At 40.6% G+C, this 22,184-nt stretch overlaps 1 protein-coding gene across 2 annotated transcripts in view; it reads left to right on the forward strand.

The window, feature by feature from the left end:
- The window catches only part of chchd3a (coiled-coil-helix-coiled-coil-helix domain containing 3a), a 72,155-nt gene that overhangs the window by 44,329 nt on the left and 5,642 nt on the right, over positions 1-22,184 (forward strand). For both annotated transcript variants that reach the window (XM_062443533.1, XM_062443534.1), the window contains exons 7-8: positions 9,864-9,934; positions 22,017-22,152. In XM_062443533.1, coding sequence (XP_062299517.1) covers positions 9,864-9,934; positions 22,017-22,152 — 207 coding nt within the window. The remainder of the gene's footprint in view (positions 1-9,863; positions 9,935-22,016; positions 22,153-22,184) is intronic.

Here is a 22,184-nt window from a genome sequence, read left to right on the forward strand (position 1 = left end):
TTTTTATTTTCAAGAATATGCATACACACTGCAGCTCTAGTCTTTGCCTGGGGAGAAGTTTTAATAATATACCTCAGGTAATGTATGATGTAAGAATTTACACACAGCTAGTCAGATATATCCTTTCTCTTCATCTCACTGCCCTACTGTTTTTGTGATCATCCCTCAACTTAAACTCTGCATGCTTTCCCCAGTGTGATGGTCTCTGACTCTCTGTAATTTTCCCCGTCGCTCTCTGGCTCTTTAACTTTTTTACCTTCCATACCTCGGCTTGAAGGATAAAGAGTTAAATCTCATTCATCCCTGCGTGTTTCCTCATGTCCCTGAAAATGACACTACCCTGATGTTCCATGTCATACCAGTGTCCTATGGAGGGGACAAGGGTCAGCTGCCGTGTTTCTCCCACTTCAAATGGCAGCTCCACGCTGGTCCCTGTGAGAGATGCCGGCAAGGCAGGGGACCAGGGTCAAACTCCTTGTTAAAGCGTGTTAAAAAAGACGTCCTCATGCTGCTCTCAAATCATAAGTGTACCTTAGAAAGGATACAATACCCTGTTTAATGTGTTTAGGTGACACCTTCATGCTGGGAAGGAGTTTTCTTGCCTTTTGAGAGTGCAAAAAGTCAAATGCCCTCTATAGGGAAACCAAAATGGGAATTTAACACTGTTGTGCAGCCAGATATTGTAACAGAGGGAGACAGTCACATATCCTTATTCTTAGAAGCTCATGTAAATACAAGGGCAGCAAAAATACCACATGCTCAGTGGGCACAGTGTCCTCAAAACAACATCAAAGCAAAAAATAGTGGCTCAAAAGGATGGTGTCCTTATCCTGTGTATGCTTACTCGTATTGCATATTGCTTTGAATATATATAGTTTCATTGTTTGCTAAACAAATTAAACAACATAGTTGTTATAATTTACTTTTGCAATAACCATTCTTGTTTAACACTTACATGTTTTGTGTGAATTCTTTTTAGTGCCCATTATACAAAAGATATTTTCCTTTGGGTCAATAAAGCCCACAAATGTTCGATCCTTCACTGAGGATGAAATCTTAAGCCAGGCCAGAGGGTATTGAGTGGTAGTGGACTTATGTCAGTAATTGGAAGTGCATTGGTCTGTACAATTTTGTTTGCTGATGTCAGTGGAAGCTGTGAATTAATTAGAAAACAACAAGGCCGTGGCATTTCTTTGCTGCACTTTCTTTAGCAAGTCGATGGCTTGGCTAAAGATCTAAAGAGTTTAAAATGTCGCCATACTTACACCTGAAAAACCTGACTGACATATAAAGCTTTAAAACTGAGCTTCTCTTGTTTCAATGTCTCAGCTCTCGTGGTGTTATTACATCTTTGGAGAGTGTGGCTCTACTGTATTGTACTGTATAGGAGCAAATGTGAGTGGTGATGGTAGAAGTGATGAGTCCTGACTAACAGAGGCATTATCGACTTCAGGCGCTGGCCATCCTTCAACCACATTGGCCTCTGGTCAATATTCCTTAGATCAAAGTGTCAACAAATCATCTTCACACCTCAGAGAGAGACAGAAGAGTGAAAAAGAGAGAGGAGTGGACAGACATCAAGAAAAAAAAAACCCACGGGAGACAGTAGCCAAAGCTTGTGAAAAAATCTCGAGATTCAAGAAAAAGACAAGAGAGTAAGAGAAACAGGACAGGTGGAGACACATTTGAATTAAAGAGACTCTAGCTGTGAAGGTATCAAAAAATTATGATAAAGTGACATTTGTGAGTGTGGGATAGCACATAAGAACACTAGATGGAAGATGGAAAGTAAAAGAGCGAGACAGAAGAGTAGTAAAAAGATAAAATGTCACTGAATGATAAAAAAAAATGTGAAAGTACAGTAAAGAAAAGGTTGAAAGAGCACTACTGTATAAAGCTAGTCTAAAAATAGGTTGGCTAGAGTAAAAAGAGAGAGTATTAGCCATAAGGTTTTGTAAAAAAAAAAAAGGGACAATGTGTAATCTTATTCATTTCATTCATTTACCAGAATTAAACTGTAAATGAATTATATGTTCAAAGCACCTTTGTATCTGCACACAACAAAACCATTTCAGTTTGCAAATCATTCCATCAAGATTTATGGTCTGTGGAGACCAAAAAAAAAACACAGGCAGCCATGTGTGTGGGTGTGTGATGGTGTGTGATCCTGTGTGTAACTGAGGATCAATGGTGGGCATATTGCATGTTGTCTTACTGTGCAGCAAACGGCTTGGGACTCCATAGGGGGTGTAGTTTGTTTTGGCTTTGTTAATAACGCTGCTTTCTCTTGTTCTGGCCACAGTGCCCCATTTGGGACTCAGTCCAGCCTCTCGTCACTTCCCGTTCTCTTCAACCAACGTAAGCCCAGCAGTATACCAAACAGAATCACTTCTGGCATGTACTGAATCAGAATCCCCAAGGCTTGTCTTCAGAGGAGGCGTTTCAGCCGCGTTTTTTTTAGCCATTTGTCTCACCCGTTTGTGACGGAGCAGATACTCTTCTGTTTTAATCAATACAGCTGTCGACTCAGGTCGCATGACGGCTCACATGTCACGCTCACCCACCCAAAGCCTATTTTTACACTTCACGTCTGTTTTCCTCTGTTTTGTGTGCATAACGATGATGATTGTGTGTTAGGTTGTAATTGCTGCTAAATGCATCCTTTGTAGACTGACAGAAGACTGAAGCTGAAATAAGGGTAACTCTCATGAACGAATGAAAAGAAGACTCTTAAACTAGTAAGCAAAGAAAAATATAAAAGTCACGACATTACTGACCAGTCGCAAGTGTAGTGGTGAAATGTGGTTCTTCTTGCCAGTCTGCACACGCTGCAGCTATCAAAGCTTAATGCTGAGCTGCAAACGGTTCTTTATCCAGTGAGAAGCCCCCAAATTTGATTTCACTTTGGCGTATACAGCTTAATATTATCTCCAACACCCTTTGCTTTCCCTCCATCTGACTTCTGTTGTTGTCCTTACTTCAGGATTCCCCCAGCATTTTGCACACCAGCAGAAAAAGGCAGAGGAATGCAAACAGAGAGAGAGAGAGAGAGAGAGAATATAAGTCTGATATATATTACACGTCTGTTCCAATCCAACATGGCCATTCATCAGAGGGGCTTCCAGTGACAGGCCATCACCAGGCTCCCAGACAGCTCAGCCTGCTGCCTTTGCTGCTGCCGCTCATTGGGGCCACAGCTACCAAATAGCCCCTGAAAACAATATCTATATATTTATTACATTTTCACTCAATACCTGCCCCGCTGTAAAACAATCTCATATTTAACAATCAACTTGGCTGTGTTTTTTTTTCTCTCCACCATGTCTCTTTCCAGCCCTCCCTCCCCACCCTATCAGTCCCTCGATATCTCTCCTTTTCTTTTCTTTCTTTTTTTTTTGAGTGCAGTTTTTTTCTTCTCCATACCTCAATTTCATTTTTTTCAGAAGGGATTTTTCTTCTCTTCTTTTCTATCTTTCTTTTGGCCTTGTATATCGATGAAATTGGATTTTTCTGGTCTCCTATGGTAGGAGGACAATCACAGCAGCAATTGCTGTCTCATTGCAAAGTTCCACAGTACTGTGAAAGGAAGAAATACAAGGGAAAGAGCATTAAAAAAACAGTAATGGCTTCTATCTCTCTATCTCTGTCTCTGCCTCTCACTTACCATCTTCATCTCTCTTCCTGTCTGTCATTTCATTAATCCTTTCCCTCTCAATCTTTTGTCCTCTGTCTCGCTGGAGAGAAATTTTAACTAAATGTTGCCATGTTAAAAAATGTAAGAAAAATGTTTTTGACCTGGCCACAAGTACATACTGCTGTGTTGTAGCAGTAAATATGTTTTAGAATTTATCCTTCACACTGAAGATCAATGTAGTCTGTCTGGCTCTGCTAGTTGTATAACTGGAGACACAGTAATCCGCAGTGAAGACATGGCTGTAGTGCTGAATTATTGTGTCTGAGACTGTTTGCTGTTATAGCCGCATGATGGGATTCACAAGGATTTAACGGAAGTCTTTTCAGGCAATTGTGATTCTACAACAACAGGGCGGCACATTCATTTATGTAGAAAAAAAATCTAAACAAATCCTACAGCAGTAACCTTTCACATGGTAAAATGTCACAAATACTTAGATGCAGTACATTATTTACCATGTGTTTGTGCTACAATGTGTATTTTTATAATTTTACATGTCTATGGCAAGATGGACAATTCTGGTTGCTCTACCTTCACCCAAACATGTTAAATTGTCTCTTAAAGTAAAGCTCAAATTATTTGTACAAATGATGTTTGAGCAACCATTCCCCCGAACAGCAATTCCCCAAACATGGCTAAGCACCAGTAACTACGTTGGTTAGGCCTATCAAGCTTAGGATTTCTTCACATGTTGCCCCATGCAAGACGTTTCATCGGGCAAGTGCAACAGTGTAAGAGATGGATTTAATAGTGTTTTTGTCTGCTCTTACATGAGCTGAACGTGTGAACAAGCTAACCCTTTGTTACTTCCAAGACCAAAAGTTACCATGTCATTAGTTAACATTATTCAGTGGGGTTGTAGGTTACATTTGAAAAAGCCTGTTAATGACATGCACATCTACTCTGTGGGAATCATTCCTGGATACAACTAGCGTTAACTAGGCTAACATTATCAGCTCTTGGAGAAGATTACTCTTGCAACCTTAGCCAAACTTATCACCCTAGATATTACCCCGGAGCCTTTTGTTTGCCAGACACATCAGTTTGTCTTCAAAATATGTAAGCTTGAGGATTATTTATAACAAAATGATTTGTTCCTTTCTTACATTCTCCCATGTCCTTTACATGGATCAACTGGTGAGGATGCTGCCTTTTCTTCCTTGGACCCTTTTCCTGCAGCTTTAGCCTTAAACTATTATATTTTCAATGAATCAGCCAAGATTATGTTTTCAAACAGCTAATTTTCCAGCGTTTTTACCACCCACTGCAATTGTGTGAATATTAGCAGTTGGGTCATTGAGATTAACAGCTGGTGTCACTCATTTTCCAGTCAGCAGCCTTTAAACCACTGCAGAGGAAGATGACGTAATTTTAAAAAGTGCTGGTCAGGCCTCATACTGTGAAAAACAGTGTAAAATATATATGTTGTAAATATGGTATTTAAGGAGTGTCCTTTCTCCTCATCTCTCCATACAAATCAGATCAGATTTCATCTGCTGCAATTTTTGTTTCATCTCTTCATTGGATGTTTCAGCAGATGTCTAAGTCACATGTTTCATGTATGTCACGATTTCTCCGTCTGTTTCCACTGCACTTTGTTGCATTTTGCTTTCAAGTGATACACCATCCTTTCTACCTCAGTCAAGCATAAAAACTTTATTGCAGAATTTCAAGATTTCTTCAGATTTTCAGTTTCCACTCAGGTCTCTTTATAAACAAATTGAAAATGCAAATGAAAACAGCTGGATTGAAACGCATCTAATAACATTTCACCAGCCTCTTCGCTCTCTTAGGCAAGTTGCACAGAGTCGCACAGCAGAAGTCTCATTTTCTCTCGCTCTGCAGAACCGTAATGTTGGCCATGGAGGGGCTTCTCCCCATTTCGTCCCCCTCCTGCTCAGCAGCAGATAAGAGAAAGAAGCCATCAGTACAGGGAGTTATTTGTTTTACTCATTAAAAATTGGAGGCTTTTTCTCTAAATTGAGCTGGAGCCGGGTTTGGGGTGCAGCTTCTATCTTCTCAATATCTCTGCATTGCATTAGCAGTAATGACTTAATTTGTCTATGACACCCCCCACCAGCATTTTGTTTGGCTTCAGATGAGCTAAAACCCTAGTGGGAGCAAGAAGAGTAAATAGGAGGAAAATAAACAGAGCTGGTAGATACTTGATTTTACAGCACACAGCAACATGTCCTGTAAGTACACATTTGTGTTCATCCAGTGACATAGAACTGCTCGACAGTGATCCAGAAACATCAAGGTAGTATTTTGTAGCCCTTTTAAAATAATTTATTTTTGGTCTAGGGAGGAATGCTTTCAGCCAAACTGAGCGTGGTCTCTCTTCTCTGGGCTAATAAAAGGATAGGGCTTGTTGGGGCAACAGTAGGAAATCACAATTTGAGAACACTCAGTAATCACACAAATTACACTCTTCTCTGCTTGGTGCTGAGCAAGTGAGTAACAAGTGAGTGAGTGGGGGCTTTTTGTACATCACTGTTAATATCAGCCCACCAGGGTATGTGTAGACACATTTAGGAGTGTGTTCACATGTGTACCCATGCTGTGTATGTTAGTAGCTTGCATGTGTAGGTGTGCGCTTGAATGCTTGTGCATTGTTTGTATGTGTGTGTGTGTTTGCGTGTAGCCTATTGTAAGTGGTCCCTGCAATCACTGTCACACATGGCCTTTTGTCCTCCCAGGTGGATTAGTGCGCTGATTAGTGCCAGCTCTGCCATTTAGGCAGGTATTATTACCTTACACTTAGTATTCTAGACAGAGACAAATCCAGCTCTTCTGTCTCTCTCTTTCTCTTCCAATGGCTCAATCTCAGCACACAGGAGAGGTCTTATTCTTGCCTCTTTAGCAGCACCAAAAAAAAGTCTCTTTTTAGCATTTTTATCTGTGAATAAGCTTCTCTTTTAAATCCCATTCCTTAGCTCTTGACAGTTTCTTTGTCTACAATGAAAACCACTTGATTCAAGGCCAAGAGGGCACAGATAGAGCATGAGCTTACAAGTTCACTCTTAAACTTTGGATAAACAGTTTTATTGTATTTTAAAATACAAACTCATGTTTGCTGGAGGGGAAAATGCACTGTGCTAGTGAATTATTCAAACCAACATTTTTTTAAATTTCATGCAGAATCCGCCTCATAATGTCCCATATGAAAACGTCTGGTAATGACAAAACAGTTTTTTTTAACACATTCTTTTAAAATCAACATGTGGAGAGACTGTCTGACTGCACTGGGTAGTTGAGCTGCATAAAATTACCTGTGTTTACATTCACCTCCAAAGCAGCAAGTAACATGATGTTCTTGTAGCAATTCAGAAATTCATAGGAGGAAGGTCAGGATGATATGAGCATACAAAACCTTTGACACTGGAGACCATATCCACGTCCTGTCTCCTACCAATAGTCACCATTTATTTCTTGAAACACTGACAATAATATTTCCATAACCTTGCTCAAGCTATTTTAATTGCCTTAAACTCAATCAGTCCAGAAAATGCTCAGGTGAATTGTTTGTGGAATGCTGGAATGAGTAATTTTGTACAACACTGAAAAATAACTTACTTTGTTCTTTAGGTATTAGTATTTGTTGCTTCCTGTACATTCCAGATGTTCATAACTTGCTGGGACAGTCCAGGGGCATTCAGCTTGACCATGTGCCCCATTCTGAGATTTGGTGTGCATTTGTCTCCATTCATAATTTCTTAGGTGCCACTATTTTCATTTTCATCAAAAAAAAGGATTCTTACAAAGATCATGCTATGACTGCATTACTCAACTGTATGGATGGGATGCATATAACGAACAGTACCTGGTTTTAGGTTGATGTGGCAGTAGTCTAGAGATGTCTTGTCCAATCACTCCAACTGGACTCTTCATCCACTTCCTGATGATTTAGTTGGACTGTCACCTTTTAGGAAGAGTATTTGGTGGTATATTTTACAATTGTATATTCTTCACCAGCAGTTAGTATGATTTTTTTTGGACTGTGTGACCTTGCATAAACACCAATCATGTCCATTTTTGTTCATAGAGTAGACATCTATCTAGTCCAATCAATTCAATTTGACACACATGGATGTATGGCATCTCAAGAACGATCAGTAGAAACAAGTATTCTAAAGGTTAAATAAGGCAGTGTTATATTTCAGTTTAATACTTGTGAAAACATCTATACACAACATGTTTACACACAGTAATGAAGAGCAGTATGCATATTGAGATCACAAAAATGAATGCAGTTCATTACCAGTTATGTCTGTAACAGCTCCAAGTGTCCATCCAAATGAAGATGACACCAATATGTATCAGACCTTTTGTCAGCATTGTCATGTCCCATCTTCTTTTGGCTCTGCAACACATGACTATTGATCTTTTCAGCAGTGCACTTCATTCCTATTGATCTCTTCTGAACTATGATGAATGTCTTCCTTACAAGGAGGTTAAGCTAGGGCAGATGGGACCAAAAGGCTTACCTTTGTCACATTTCTAATATAGCTATAATTTATGCAAGGTGATATACGTTTTTGATTTCCACTAAGTGAAATATGTCATGCATTCTATCATACATTAGTGTATACATTCTGGCAATGGCATAAAACTTCAGATTTGAAATGTAATACATATATAGACATTGCCTAACTTTGCCCCTGGATCGAACTTCATACATCTCTCAATCAAGCCATCCATCACACTTTACAACCTTTCACCGTTTGATCATAAACGTGCATAACAGCCACTGAGGGCTGACAAAACAGATCTACCTCGAGTAGTATGGTGTAGGAGCCAGGTTATATGGCCATGTTTGAAGAAGTAATTTGGGTTGAGTGGTCCTGCTATGAGTTCATTTATTATGTGTCACCAGGGGATTACGACCGGTGGTCAGTACGTTGTTGACTAGCGACCCTCTGAACTTACAGGATTGCTGCCTGTTATTACAAGAGAGAATAAGTGTGCACACACAAACACTATTAAAACACACCACATGAAAAGGCTAACATAGATAGTATACTACCCGCTCACAGCTTTCATACAATAAAGATCACAAACTTGGCTTCCATCTGCTGGTAATAGACCAGATAATAGACCTCAAAATGCCTCACCGAAAATCAGGGGCTCAAAAAAGAAAGTCCACGGAACAGAGAGAACAAGACCAGGAAAGTAGCAGAGAGGCAATGGCCGAATTTCTGGCCCAAAAGAAGTGGGAAGACGTACCAGGTATGTCAGGTGAAGCTGAATGTGGCAAAGGGGAGGAGCTAGGCAGATTATCAAATAAAACTTTACATAGCTTAACCTTTAGCAACCATTTTAGCAAGTTCAATGATTAGATTTTTTTTTTTTTTAAACACTGCCGCACTGCCCTTATAAGGCTATTATATTGCAACCTATTGGTATTACTAATGCTAGCAAATAAGAGTTTTAGTATTCTATTTTTTATTTCTATTATTTTAGTTGTGCACACAAATTGGACAATACTTTTTTTAATGTAGCCCTTAAGATGATAGATGATGAGTACATGTATTTGTTCACTCTTGATTTAATTTTATGATTTAATACCTTGCAGTGATTTCTTCAATCAATGTTTGATTTTGCTTTTCTCTGATCCCTCATTCATTGGAGGGTATTTGTCCTCCCCCCGTTTAGTTTTTAGGTAAAAAGAAGAATATAACTGGCTGATTTGAAAGAAAAAATATCTCTGTGTTTGACTTGACTTTCTGTACTTTATAATCATATTGTGTATATGTATGTAAAACAGAGCATGGCCTGGGAAGGTCTGTATCACTGGATTTGTAAATAGTTGTTAGAGACTCCAACTGTGTCATTACAAGGCTAATAGTTAAGAGCTTATTTAAAATTGCCCATGTTGGTGTTAGAGCTAAGAGTGGGTGGGTAGTGGATCTGGATGAGGAGCCTAATTTGGAAAATGTTGTCCAGTTGTCCATAATTCCTAATGGCTGGCCTGCATACTGTACATCAGACCTAAATTGTATGAAATGTTTCCTTTTACTTCAGTATCTTCAACCTGAAAAGACTGAAGATGAATAAATTGGATGGACGTTTTTACAGAAGAGATTACAATTACATTTACATGCATTTCTGTCACTCACTGACTTCTCTTTCTCTCCCTCCCTTCCTCTCTCTCTCTCTCTCTCTGCAGAGTGCTCAATTCTACAAGGTCACCACTGAGAACTACCATAAAGCTGCAGACCAAGTGAATGCCAAGTTCAAGTAAGCTCAGACACAGTTAATTCAAAGGCTCTAAACCATATATCACTAATTCATAACCTTTTCTACACGTTGGATTTCTATTGTTCATTTATCGTGGAAAAAATGTTCACAATAAGCCCTTTTGTCATGAACAGGAGGTGTGTATTTTGTGCTATCTAAAAATTATGCATTCATAGGCTATTACAAGTCCATGTGGACCAGTGATTACATTATTGAATTATGCTAGCCACAGTCTAACCTACGTCTTTCAATCAGAACCACATTAGCCTGCCCCATTAGCTTTTGTTGATGATGTGGCTCACTGATAAGCCTGATCGCATGTTGATGATAGCTGACGGGGTTTTTCTTGTGCTCTTAGGATGTCTCACTGTTAGTAGGGCATACTGTATTGCGTATAACGTTTCCTACATCAAGATAGTAAGTATAAGATAACCTTTGTACTGCAGAAAAATAATTCTACATTGACTTTTATACAGTGCAGATGTTTTTCTCTCTGTTTTTTACTGCAAACTCCGTTCATCTGGTACTCGAAATATTTTAAATAGATATTTGGGATCTATGTATTGTAGTAGTGTATTAAAATACTTGAGTTCATACATTTTTAGCATGTGTGGTCCTAAACCCTGGTTGTGCTCTAAATATAAAAGCCAGTTTGTACCTCACCTTGCAGTGAAAAGAATGATCACTTTACTAAAACTATTAGTGGAGGAGGTAAAATTAAACATCCAAGCACTCATGGATGTAGCACATTTCCAACACATATATGTAACTCAAGAAGATGTAGAATCTCTTCCCATCCATGTTCCATCTGTCTCCTTAATAACAAGCCATTAGGCTCCATAGTAATGTAGGGAAAGTGGATGAGGAGACCGCAGGAGGTGGGGTAAGAATGGGCCATGGCTATGGGCTCTCCTCTAGGGAGACTGGGCTAATTGTGTTAGCTTGTCATTAGCTGGCGCTAACACTGGGATCATTGTCTCCCTCAGAAATGCTGGAAACTGATTAGCCTAGCCCACAGGGGGTTCAGTGCTAGACTCATGGAAGCTGGAGCTGAGACTTCACAAATCACATTAAAGGAAAAAAATACACTGGAATAACATTAGTGCAAAATGACAGCGCTAACTACAAGCGAATGTTGAGCTAAGGTAGTCATGTGACACAGGCCTTAGCACAAAGAGCCGTGATTGGCTGATTGGATTAAAGGAGGTGCATTAGCAGGGTTATGGCTGGATTACAATGGTGGCAAGGAAAAAGAGGGCAGGAGTAGCTGTGTGTGCGTGCATGTGTATGTTTGTGCTAATGAAATGGCGGGAAGGTCTGGTGTTACAAGACAGGGGCAGGGATGCATTGAGGGGATCAGAATGGAGGGTTAATTGGATTTAACAGGGCGTGTTTGGCCCCAGCTTGTTTATGTGTGTGAGTTCAAGCATCATGGCGTATGTTTGTATGCACTCATATGCTGAACATCTTTTGTGAACATAATGTGTGCGCCTTCTGTCAAAGCTCTCTCCCTCTCTCTCACTTATGACAGAGACCCCACAGAGATAAGATGCTATCTGTGGCCTCTGTTGAATAATAAGAGGAAATATTTTTTTGACTTACACAGGCTTTTGATTTCCTCAAAGTTTAAAATGTCCCCCAGAGATTTAAAAAAAAAAGTAAAGCCAAGGTTTTATCCGTACTTGATAGAATTAACATTTGATATGTTAATGTGAGGATGTTATAAAGTGAGGAAGATGACATCATGACATCTTTCTTATAAGAATGTCTTCATATCCCCACTCTAGCTCATGTCAGTGCCACTGTAAAGGAGTGATAGTACTCCAGGGATTGATTGGTTTTAGGATTAATATTAGGCTACGGTTCATTATAGTGGAGGAGAAGATGTGCAGGTCCAGGAAAGGCTGCCTATTAAAGGTTGTGACATCTGTATATGTTGTGAAGGAAAACTCACGTCTGTTTTTGCAGGATTTTTTTTAGGGTGAGGCCCTGTAATAGTCATTATGGTAATTAAGTACTCTGTTTTCCGCAAAGGGTCCGGATTAAAAGTGATTCATCGGGACAGGACTACCAAGAAAAAAAATCTAAAAAGATGCAGTTGAATGACATTAACAAGGACTGGGGAAAATTGAAAGATGAAAATGTTACTCTTGTATCACCTTCTAGTATGTGTTTCTCTCATGTAAGTCAGTAATACATACACACAACTTATTGTAAGTCAGTAATACATACACACAACTTATGCATGTAATTTACAAACATGATAGGTTCCAGCAGGTAGCCGTTGTGCATCCCACCATATGCAATATGTTCCTCTCATCCAGTACAGTGCATCCATTTTCCATGGCAATGTTAAAAAATGTAGTGTGAGAGGTAGATAGATACTCACGGAATAGGTGGATGCGTGGGCAATATGAGGTTGTATGTGTATGTGTGTGTGTGTGTGTGTGTGTGTAGTTGTTTGTTAAGGTGTGCGTTGTAGCTGTTTCCTGCCGTTCTCCTGCAGCATTCCCGCCAGACTTTTCTGAGAATGATCGAGCTCTCCCAACTGGAACACAAGTGCATCACTGTGACCTCATTACATCCACACACATATACAGTCAAACTCACACAAAAAAATGCACACATACACACACACACACACATATATATATATATATATATTTAGAAAGATGCACACAAGTCCACATTCCCCCACACTTTCTAATAGCTATCATTTTCCAAGTAAAGCTAGGGCAGTGCTAATATTGGGAAAAAAAACTTATAGACTATTTTTTTGCCATAACTGGATCCAAACATTTATGCCATGACATATTTAACCTGAAAATGTTCATTTTTCTTCCAAAAAATAACAGACACATTGGCAACATTGTCTGAACTGAGCGTGAACAAATGGTGTTGGTGAAATGGCTTCTCTAGTGTTTGTTGCTCTTAATCATGAACTGTAGAGTGTCATCCTGCTCTCAAAGACCCAGACAAAAGACATTTGGTGAACAGTTCTTACATACGTGAATATACACAACATGTAAGAGATAATGTAAGAACGCAGTATGTTAGACACACATACACACACCCACATTTGGCCAAAGCTTTTATTCACTTTCCATGTGACACTGACTGGAGATAAGAATTCCTAGTTGCCTGCGGGAAGGAGGCTATCTGTCTCTGCACCTGATTTATATGCTGCCACGTTCACCACTAGTTGTTTATCCAAGTCTGATGCATGATCACACTGTCCAGTACTGAATGTGTGACCTTTACTGCACTACACGTAGGCTATGTAAGGGTGCATACGTGCGTGTGTGCTTTTCACATGTGAAGATAAATGCACTCAAGTGTGCTCACGTTCGTTCGTGCGTGCGTGCGTGCGTGCGTGCGTGCGTGCGTGCGTGCGTGCGTTCGTGCGTGCGTGCGTGCGTGCGTGCGTGGTGTCTCGACGGGCTGCAGTGACCCAATGGGGCTTTAGTTTGAAATGCAAGCTGACAGGCATGGAGGAAAATGATAGATGTGAGATTATGCGAAAAGATGGAATGGGGAATGAAAGAAACGGTGGCGTAGTCCTAAGCTTCCTGTCAGTCCTAACCTTTGGCGGGGGCTTTAGGCTTCTTTGTTGAAGCTGGTCACTCTGTGTTTCTCCAGGGTCCCTGCAGAATTGAGATGGGACAGGCACATCACATGCTGGTGAATGGGTGGGTCTGACAGTGCTGTGTTATACTGAAAGATTGAGATCCTCATTTCTGATGTGTCCACCCCCCCTTTCAAGTGGACTCCTCTATTTTTTCTGCCTTGATGGTGACATTTGTCATAAGATCAGAAAAGGCAATGCATTTTCACGCTTCTGTGTTTGTGTGCATATGTGTATCTAAGCGGCGCATTTTCAGTTCCGCCCCTATACAGTTGGCCGTAGAGAATAAAATCTCATTTAAGTCCGTCAATTCACTGTCACTCCTCTCCTCCCTCAGGCTACACACTCACTTCTTTTGTCTGTTGTTTATTTTTTAGCTCTTTTGAATAAATCTTTTTTTAATTTAATCCAGTTGACAATAACAGCAATCCTCACTTCGTCTCCCTGAACACACACACACACACACAAAGGTGGAATGAGGAGGCGTGGAGCAAAACTTGTTGCATGTAAATGGCTCGTTGTTTTTCTTCATAATGCCGGTGCGCTGTACTGCTTCGGTCAAGAGACCACACCTGACAGTCTGTATTTTCCTCCATACCGTGTGGGAGAAAGAGCCCACTCATCCCTCCTTTAGCCCCCTATAACTAGAAACACCAAGCAATACAAATACAAATGTTTTATTGTCTATACATTAATACATTGCACAATATTAGAAGAAAACTACTCGGTAAGTAAGATGCATTATGCTAAAAGTTTTCCAGTGTAGCATTTTTTCAAGCAGTGTTGTGCCATTGTTGAATGAATTGTGGCTTCATTCTAGTGAACAAGTAAAGACAGTGTTGAAGTTTTGCCAGGGGTTTATGTCACTTAAGTTTAGGACAATTTCCCTCATTTTCCACAAACCATTTCTTCATGTCATGAATGTTGTGGACACAAAATTTGAAAATCCCCTGCAACCTAATGCAATCCACCACAATAGCCCAGCAACAAAGCATTGCAGGACTATTGCGTTGTACATTTGTTTTATCTTTCATGGTACTAGAGAGGATAAATACACAGGAGGAAACCCAGCAGGTTCCCTGCAAAATCCAGCCTGCTGCTGAAAAATGTAAAAAAAAAAAATAAAAAAAAAAAGGTGCAGAGGCAGGTAGGGGGCTTTTCATTTTCTTGTCAGTGCACCTGTTTGTTTAAAGGAGTGATAGTGATGTCTCAAAATTAATGAAGCAATGATTTATTGATATTTTAAATGCGCCAAACAGTGGTTCTAATTACTAAAAAATGACAGGAAATAAATGAGCAGGCAGGTCATTGCAAAGTACTCCAGTTGTAGTTGTTGAGCAGTTTTTAAAAAAAAAAGTAGTCGAGGTAGGAAAGACTGAGCAGCGCATTGACCCCTCTGTCAGGTGAGGTTGAACCACAATTCCGTAGCTAGGCAACCTGGGTGCAGGGACAAGATGGTGGTCAGCTGAGGAGACAGAAGTCAATAACTGCTTTAAAAGCTCTTCTTTCAGCCTTAAGAGGTTTGCAGTGCTGGCTGTAAAAAAGCGCACACACAATTTTGAGGACCTGTGTGGGCGCACACATGGACATACAATACGCACACACCTTTTAGTGGCCAATTGTGTGACTTGGCTGCATTGGAAATGGGCGGGAAACTCACTCACAGCTTTTATTGCTTTTTGCTTCGTTGCTTTGTATTTGTTGTTTTTTATTTCTTATATGCAGCACGGTGACATGTGAGTGCTTTTCTCCTCCTTCATTCGCATTTCCTGGATTTGCAGAGAATATGTACTACATGTTTACCACTTCACTTCATTACTGTAATGGCATGGTGTCCTTCACAAATAAGCATCCCTGAACCAGTGGCCGTCTTTAGTTATTTCAATTTATATTGGTGAAATCTTTCGAATATTACCCCTGCTTGAGGAAAGACGACAGTATCCATGGAGTGCATATTGAGAACGGTCAAAAAGGACAAATGCTTGCTTTCTTCTTTGTCCCCCTCACTGCTCACTTAATAACAGTGCGTTCTGTCTTAATTTAAATCTCTCGCTCACTTCCTCTTTGTTATTGTCTGGCTTTTGCCTCTCTTCCTCGCTCATACGTTCTCTCACTCCATTCTTCAGCAGTCTCTTATCGCTCCTGCTTTTCTTGATTCTGTCTCCCTCTCTCTCTCTCATTCAATCTCTTATCCATGCTGATGGATTTCACTGCAGGGGGTCACTCAGGTCTGCTTTTAAAAAGCAGCGTGAGCGAAATGTGTGTCATTTTTCTCCTTAACTGGATCATTTGTATTTATTTACCCCCCTCAGTACTGACACCTGCCTTAACTAGAGAGAACATGAGGGCTATTTAAGGGGGAACCGGCACCCACCCCTTAACCCTATTAACCCCTAAGTGGACCCAAATGATGATAAATAGACAATGTGGCGATTGGGAACTCAATCTGGTGGCAGGCTTGGGTAATCCATACTGTCGATTTAGCTAAAGTATGTGTTGCATGTGTGTGGTGTGGGTCTGTGCATGTTTTTGTGTGTGTGTGTGGGTGAGATAAATACTCAAAACAGACCAAATCGGACCATAAAATGGCTTCTTCCTGTTCTTGTGCAAGTGCTTTTAGTCATAATAGAATGATTACTCCATTAGTAAAGTTATACGACAGCAAACCAAATGGTGTTTTCTATGATAGGGCTGCCTAGCAAGAACAGGGCCAAAGAAAAAACACCTAAAAATCGAGAAAAATCCCATAAAAAAAGATGAGCAGCAACCCCTCCGAATTACCAATTTAGGGTTAGGGTTAGGGTTTTTGTTTATTTGCCTGGTTGCAGTCATTACATATTGTTCCACCCAATGCGGCTTCATCTGTGTGCCCTGGTGTGACAGGTCTAATATGTTAGAGACAGGAAGCCGTGTTCTTAGTACAGCTGGAGTGAAAACTCTAACAATGATAGTCAGAATCCTCCAGGGCCAGTTTTTGCGATCAATAACACTTTTTTTCCAGGGGACAGTTTAATGCTAGCCAGTATTGGAGTGGGCAGTGTCCTCTTGGCCCCCTCTCTGTGATTGTGCCTGCCATCTCCTTTAAGCATCAGGGTATGTGTGTGTGTGTGTGTGTGTGTGTGTGTGTGTGTGTGTGTGTGTGTGTGTGTGTGTGTGTGTGTGTGTGTGTGTGTGTGTGTGTGTCCTGAGTTATAATGTATCTGAAATTATGACAGATGAACGTACATGTTTCCAGATGTGTCTAACACTTTGTTCAACTATTGAAGCATGGTGTATCCTTAAGAGAGATCTATGAATGTCATTTCTGTGCACGGCTCTACATTGTTACAGCAGATGGTAGTCATGGTCAATATATGTTGGTGTGAAAAATGAACTGATACTGTTCCTCGCTCAGTCTATTGGCATAACACATGCATATCGTATGAAAAATCCCAACATCGATCTCAATACATCCCGAGCTTGCAGTCAATATGGTCTTTGAAGAATGTGGTCATGGCCATAAACCCATCTGAATATTCCTCCTCTATGGAAATGTGCTGACTTGTGCAGTGGGAGGCTTGAAAGAAGGGATTGTATTAAATGATATAGGGACACCTTGAGGTGGGAGACAGACAGTGAGAAGGAGTGAGCAGGTAATCTGTTCTGCTTTATTACATGTTAAATGGGACACATTCACCCTCTCATATCATTTCTGCCCCTCCTCTCAACCTCGTTTTCTGTTCTCTCTTAAAGGAAAACTTCATAAAGGGAGTGAGAAGAGTTGTGTTTTTTTGTAAAAGGGCTTCCTCTTCCTCTCTTGCACTACTCCTCTTCACTTTATTATTCTTTCTCCACATACAATTCTTCTCTTTTTCCACATTTTCCTCTCTTCTCTGTCTTTTGTCTCTTAAACATACATGGGATATTTTTGTTTCTTAGATAAAGCATCCCTTCTTTTCCTCTCTCCTCTGTCCTCTCCTATTCTCTCATTTTTTCCCTCCTTTCCTCTCACTGCCTTGAGATTTATGACGCAGAGCTATGAAACTGTAATGTAGATATCTAAACCACCCTCACTCCTCCCTTTCATTCCTCCCTCTATCAGTGGATCAAGGCAATAGGGACTTGGTCGGTCTGTGTGTGTGTGTGAGGTGGGGGGTTGGGGTGAATGAGGTGTTGTTATAGAGACCTTTACTGCTACTGATGGCACGAGGCGAGACCCCTATATGACTGTTTAGATTTACTGTCTCTGGGGTACAGGGGTGTAGCGCATACTCACACACACACACACACACACTCACACACACACACACACATACACACACACACACACACATAAATAATAACCTACTGTATCTGGCTAGATGTCTCTATTTGTTTCAGTTACTCCCACCACGAGTTTTATTAAATATCGCATGGACATCTGGGGTAGGAGGAAGGGAATAAAGGAGAGGAACAAAAGGAAGATATAGAAGGTGAAAAAAGGTGGAGCTAAAAGAGGGAGAATGGGGGGGGGGTTGTGGGATTGGCCGATTTGATTTGATTTGTTCATGTAGAAATCTACTACTCTACCAGTCAAGTTACATTCAAATGAATGGGCAGGTGTGTCCAAACATTTGACTGGTACTCTATACTGTATAATATTTGTCTGTGCATGAGTGTGTCGACTAAGTGTGTGTGTTTATCTGTGTTTAGATGTATTTGAGTACTGTATGATGGACAGACATGAAGCAACATCATCTCTCAGATGATTAAAGTGGAGTCAGGACCTCTAGATTGGGTCCAGAAATTAATCTAAGGGTTCAGGAGGGTTTTTTTTTTTTTTACTGCAGAAGCTTCTCTACTTGTTGATTTAAAAAATACTATATAATTTTACATCCACAAGTCTCTAACATTATTTATTAAATGAGACAATAAGAATAGAACATCTTAATTAATTTGAGCTGTTCACATCTCATGGACTTGCACCCAAATATTAAGGGATATATATATATATATTAGCAATATAATAGGCGTCATTATCAGACGTTGATTCATAAAAGGGGGTTAAAAGCAACAAAGTCTGGGAAGCACTGATTACAAAGAGCACCGTTACATCACAACATGTTGTCTTCCACTGATAATGCACTAAAACAACAACATTCAGTGAGGAAACTTGACATGAAAAAATATCAAATTTTTATCATTTCCTGTAAATCTTTTAGCAGCAGTAAAATATTTTGGGAATGTCACACAGCGTCCCTGTTTATGAATGCCTTACTACTCAGGTTACATGGGAACTGGATGATTCATAGTTGTTTTCGACTATATTTAGAATTATACTCACTCAGTGATTCCCATAGTGGAGGAATCTACTGTGTATCCACTTGGCAGCATTTTACTCTTCATACTTCCATCTATCTTGCTATGAATATAACATGAACAATCTAATGTTTGTCTGGTTTGGTGCTTGTAAAATGCTTTGATACACAGTAGCTATGTAGTGAGGCATTGTTGGTGCAAATTGTAATTAAATACAAGCAGCAAGATCCCCTCCAGCTTGCCTAAAACTGGGTACAAATCTTGAGTTCATCATTTCAATAGCAGTTTATGTTATTAAGCCGAGAAATGTGGGTGGATTTCATACATAAAAGGTAAAAAAAAAAAAAAAAAGAAGGTATATGCTTTCCTCGTGATATGACATGTCTATCGTTCTTAAGTCTGCTCACCCTGCCGCACTACAGCAGTCATACTGTTGTAAATGACACCAGGGCACCTAATGTAAAACCAAGGAGGAGGGAGGGTTGCAGTCGTCCGGTAAAAGCTCCGTGTGGTTTGCGGCGGGAACTTAATGTTAATCTTAATGATAGATGATATAGGATGCAGCGTGCCGCCACAGAGTGTGTGTGACAGTGTTATTGTCTCCATGATTAACTAAACCACTGTCTCAGCCCCTTCCCCACAGAGAGAACCAGAGTGCAAGCGAAAATAGAAGTACCACTGTCTTGTTCCTCATCAAGAAAGGCTCTTCATTTCTATCCAACCCCCCCCCCCTATCCTAACTCCCTTCCTCTGTCCTCCTTTCTCCCTCACTCAGAGGCCATTACTGGTGATAAACACTGTGGTTTGTATCAGCAGGATGCACCTGGCATTAACGTGAACGCTTAAGAAAGTAATTAGTGGGTGTATGTGGCTCCTCTCGTCCCTGTAGATGCCCATAGGCGGTGTAATAAACGAGCGTCAGGATCCATAGGAATAGGACTGTAGCGATTTCTGCTCGTGCCGCTGTCATCGTTCAATACCCTGACGCAGAGCAATGGCCTTGTCATGCCTCCAAGCAAATGACTGAATTTCTCCCCAATGGATTCACAAGCCCAATTCTCCACACCCAGCAGCATAATGTTCCAGTCCGTGCTCAAAGTTGTGAATGTCATGATTCATTTTGAAAAGCCAGACCTACCGTGGAACCAACCAGCCAGCGTTTGCATGTTCATATGTTTGAAATTTAAATGATTTAACTTCTGCTTCTGGAGGGGAATGAGTAGGACTCTCCACATTACTCTGCCTGTTTGTGGCCTCTTCAGTAAAGGAGGTTGTTTAGAATGTGTCAAATATATTGTGTAAACTGAACCCTGTTTTATTTGTTGAAATATCGCTCACCAGCTTTACCTTTAGCCTCTAAAAGCCTCTTGCCCTGTTTGGACACTGTGCATTGCACTGGGGAGTGACTATTTAAGTGTGCTCATTATTCACTGGTGTTGAAGTGCCGTTTATATTGTCACAAATTGTCACTGACCTACACTGTAGAGGACTATAGATTTTTCCGGCATCCCTAACAAATATGACCATGTGGTGAGGCACATATGTAAACATCTTCACTGCACCAGCTTCCTACTGCATTGCACCCTGGGTAATGACCCGTGCCGCCAATCCCCCGCTTTGTATCCAACAGGGGGGTAATTTCTCACTCCAGGGGGCAAATCAAACATCTGATTCTGACTACAGGGGCTCGGCTTCACCACCAATATTCCTTTGAGATCTCCAGACTTGCTGACGGGCAAAACCTCTTTTCTCTTTCACACACATGCAGGGCGTGTTTAGTGAGGCAGATGGAGTATCCTGAGCACTGGTGTGAACAAAACGATGACACCACCATTAGCATAATAGCCCTACCATGTGCATATGTCGTCGTTATGGATTTTTATGGGGTATGTGAGGAGACAGACAAAAGCAGTTAATACCAGGCCAGACACTAGCGCTGGTGGTACATCTCTGTGCTTAGACTGGCTTAAGGAGCCAACTCTTGCGCACTGTACATCTAATAAAAGAGTTCCATTTAAAAGCACTGAAGTTTAGAGTAACATCTACAAGTATCAGTACCTGGATCATAACCGCTAAGACCCTTAAAGCTGCAGCAGACCTCAAGGACAGATTTGAGTGCTAAGCTAGTGATGTGTAGCCCATAACCAGGCATACAGCATCCCCACTACACAACAGCATCCTCTTTCTGGATGCTAAAAGATTGAAATTGCCATTTAATTCACTCCAAGGTGACAGCTACCCAGGATGTAAATGGTTGACACTGTCAAGCATTTACAAGGATTCATTCATAATCAATGGTTGAATTCACTGGCATCCAGTAGGGTGATCAATACTCTCTCATTGAAAGGGCCTTTGAAAGGGTTTTTACCTGTAAGACACAAGAACAGGGACTCATTTACCAGGAAGGTATACTCAGCATACCAGTAATTATAACCTCATCATCATTATCATCATCATATTGTAACAAGGAAGGCTTATTGCTCATCTAGATTAAACTGAAACCCTTTTCTTGTTTTTTCTCTGCATTACTCATTTATGTGCAGGGTTTGGTTCCCTCACATACAGTCCCACGGCACCGATGGAGCTCCCTTTTTCAGGGGAAGAAGCCATTTATGGAAGCTTTATTTGACACCTGGTATTGTCCCTTTTTGGAAAACCCTCTGTCAATATGTCGTAATGCTCACTTCTCACTTCGGCATGGCCATCACAGCAGGCTGTGTAGGCCGGATTGACTTCTCCCAACAGATACAGTAATGCTGATTCTTCCTTCAAGTGTTGTGGACTGGAATGACAGTGGAAGTAAAAAAATAAAAGGGGGGGCGGGTACACACCACAGACAGCTCAGGGGACCGCATGGGCTCTCTTGAGATAACAATGATCATCGATAGGATAATTTCCACGGACCATATTTTTATTCCTCTTGTTATTCTTGATTGTATATATATATATATATATATATATATATATATATATATATATATATATATATATATATATATATATATGCCATTTTGTCTCCCTCCACCTTTGATTCCTTTTGCCACTACTTCCACCTCACATTTATCTATCATTCCATTTTTAATATTACTACTTCTTTCTCCTGTCCCAACCTCCCCTCCTCTTTCACACCATATCTTTCCCTATTTTCACACTACTTCTCTCCCCTTCTCACCCCGGCAGGCGGTATGAGATGTATCCTGTGTGTGCAGACCTGCAGGGCCAGATCCTGGCATGCTACAAAGAGAACACTGGGAAAACCCTCAACTGCTCCAACATAGCTGCCCGTTACTTACAGTGTGTCAACAACAACAAACAGGTGCGTATTTTTGTCTTTTATAACTTGTCATA

This window comes from Scomber scombrus, chromosome 22, assembly GCF_963691925.1.
Source record: "Scomber scombrus chromosome 22, fScoSco1.1, whole genome shotgun sequence".
NCBI lineage: Eukaryota > Metazoa > Chordata > Actinopteri > Scombriformes > Scombridae > Scomber > Scomber scombrus.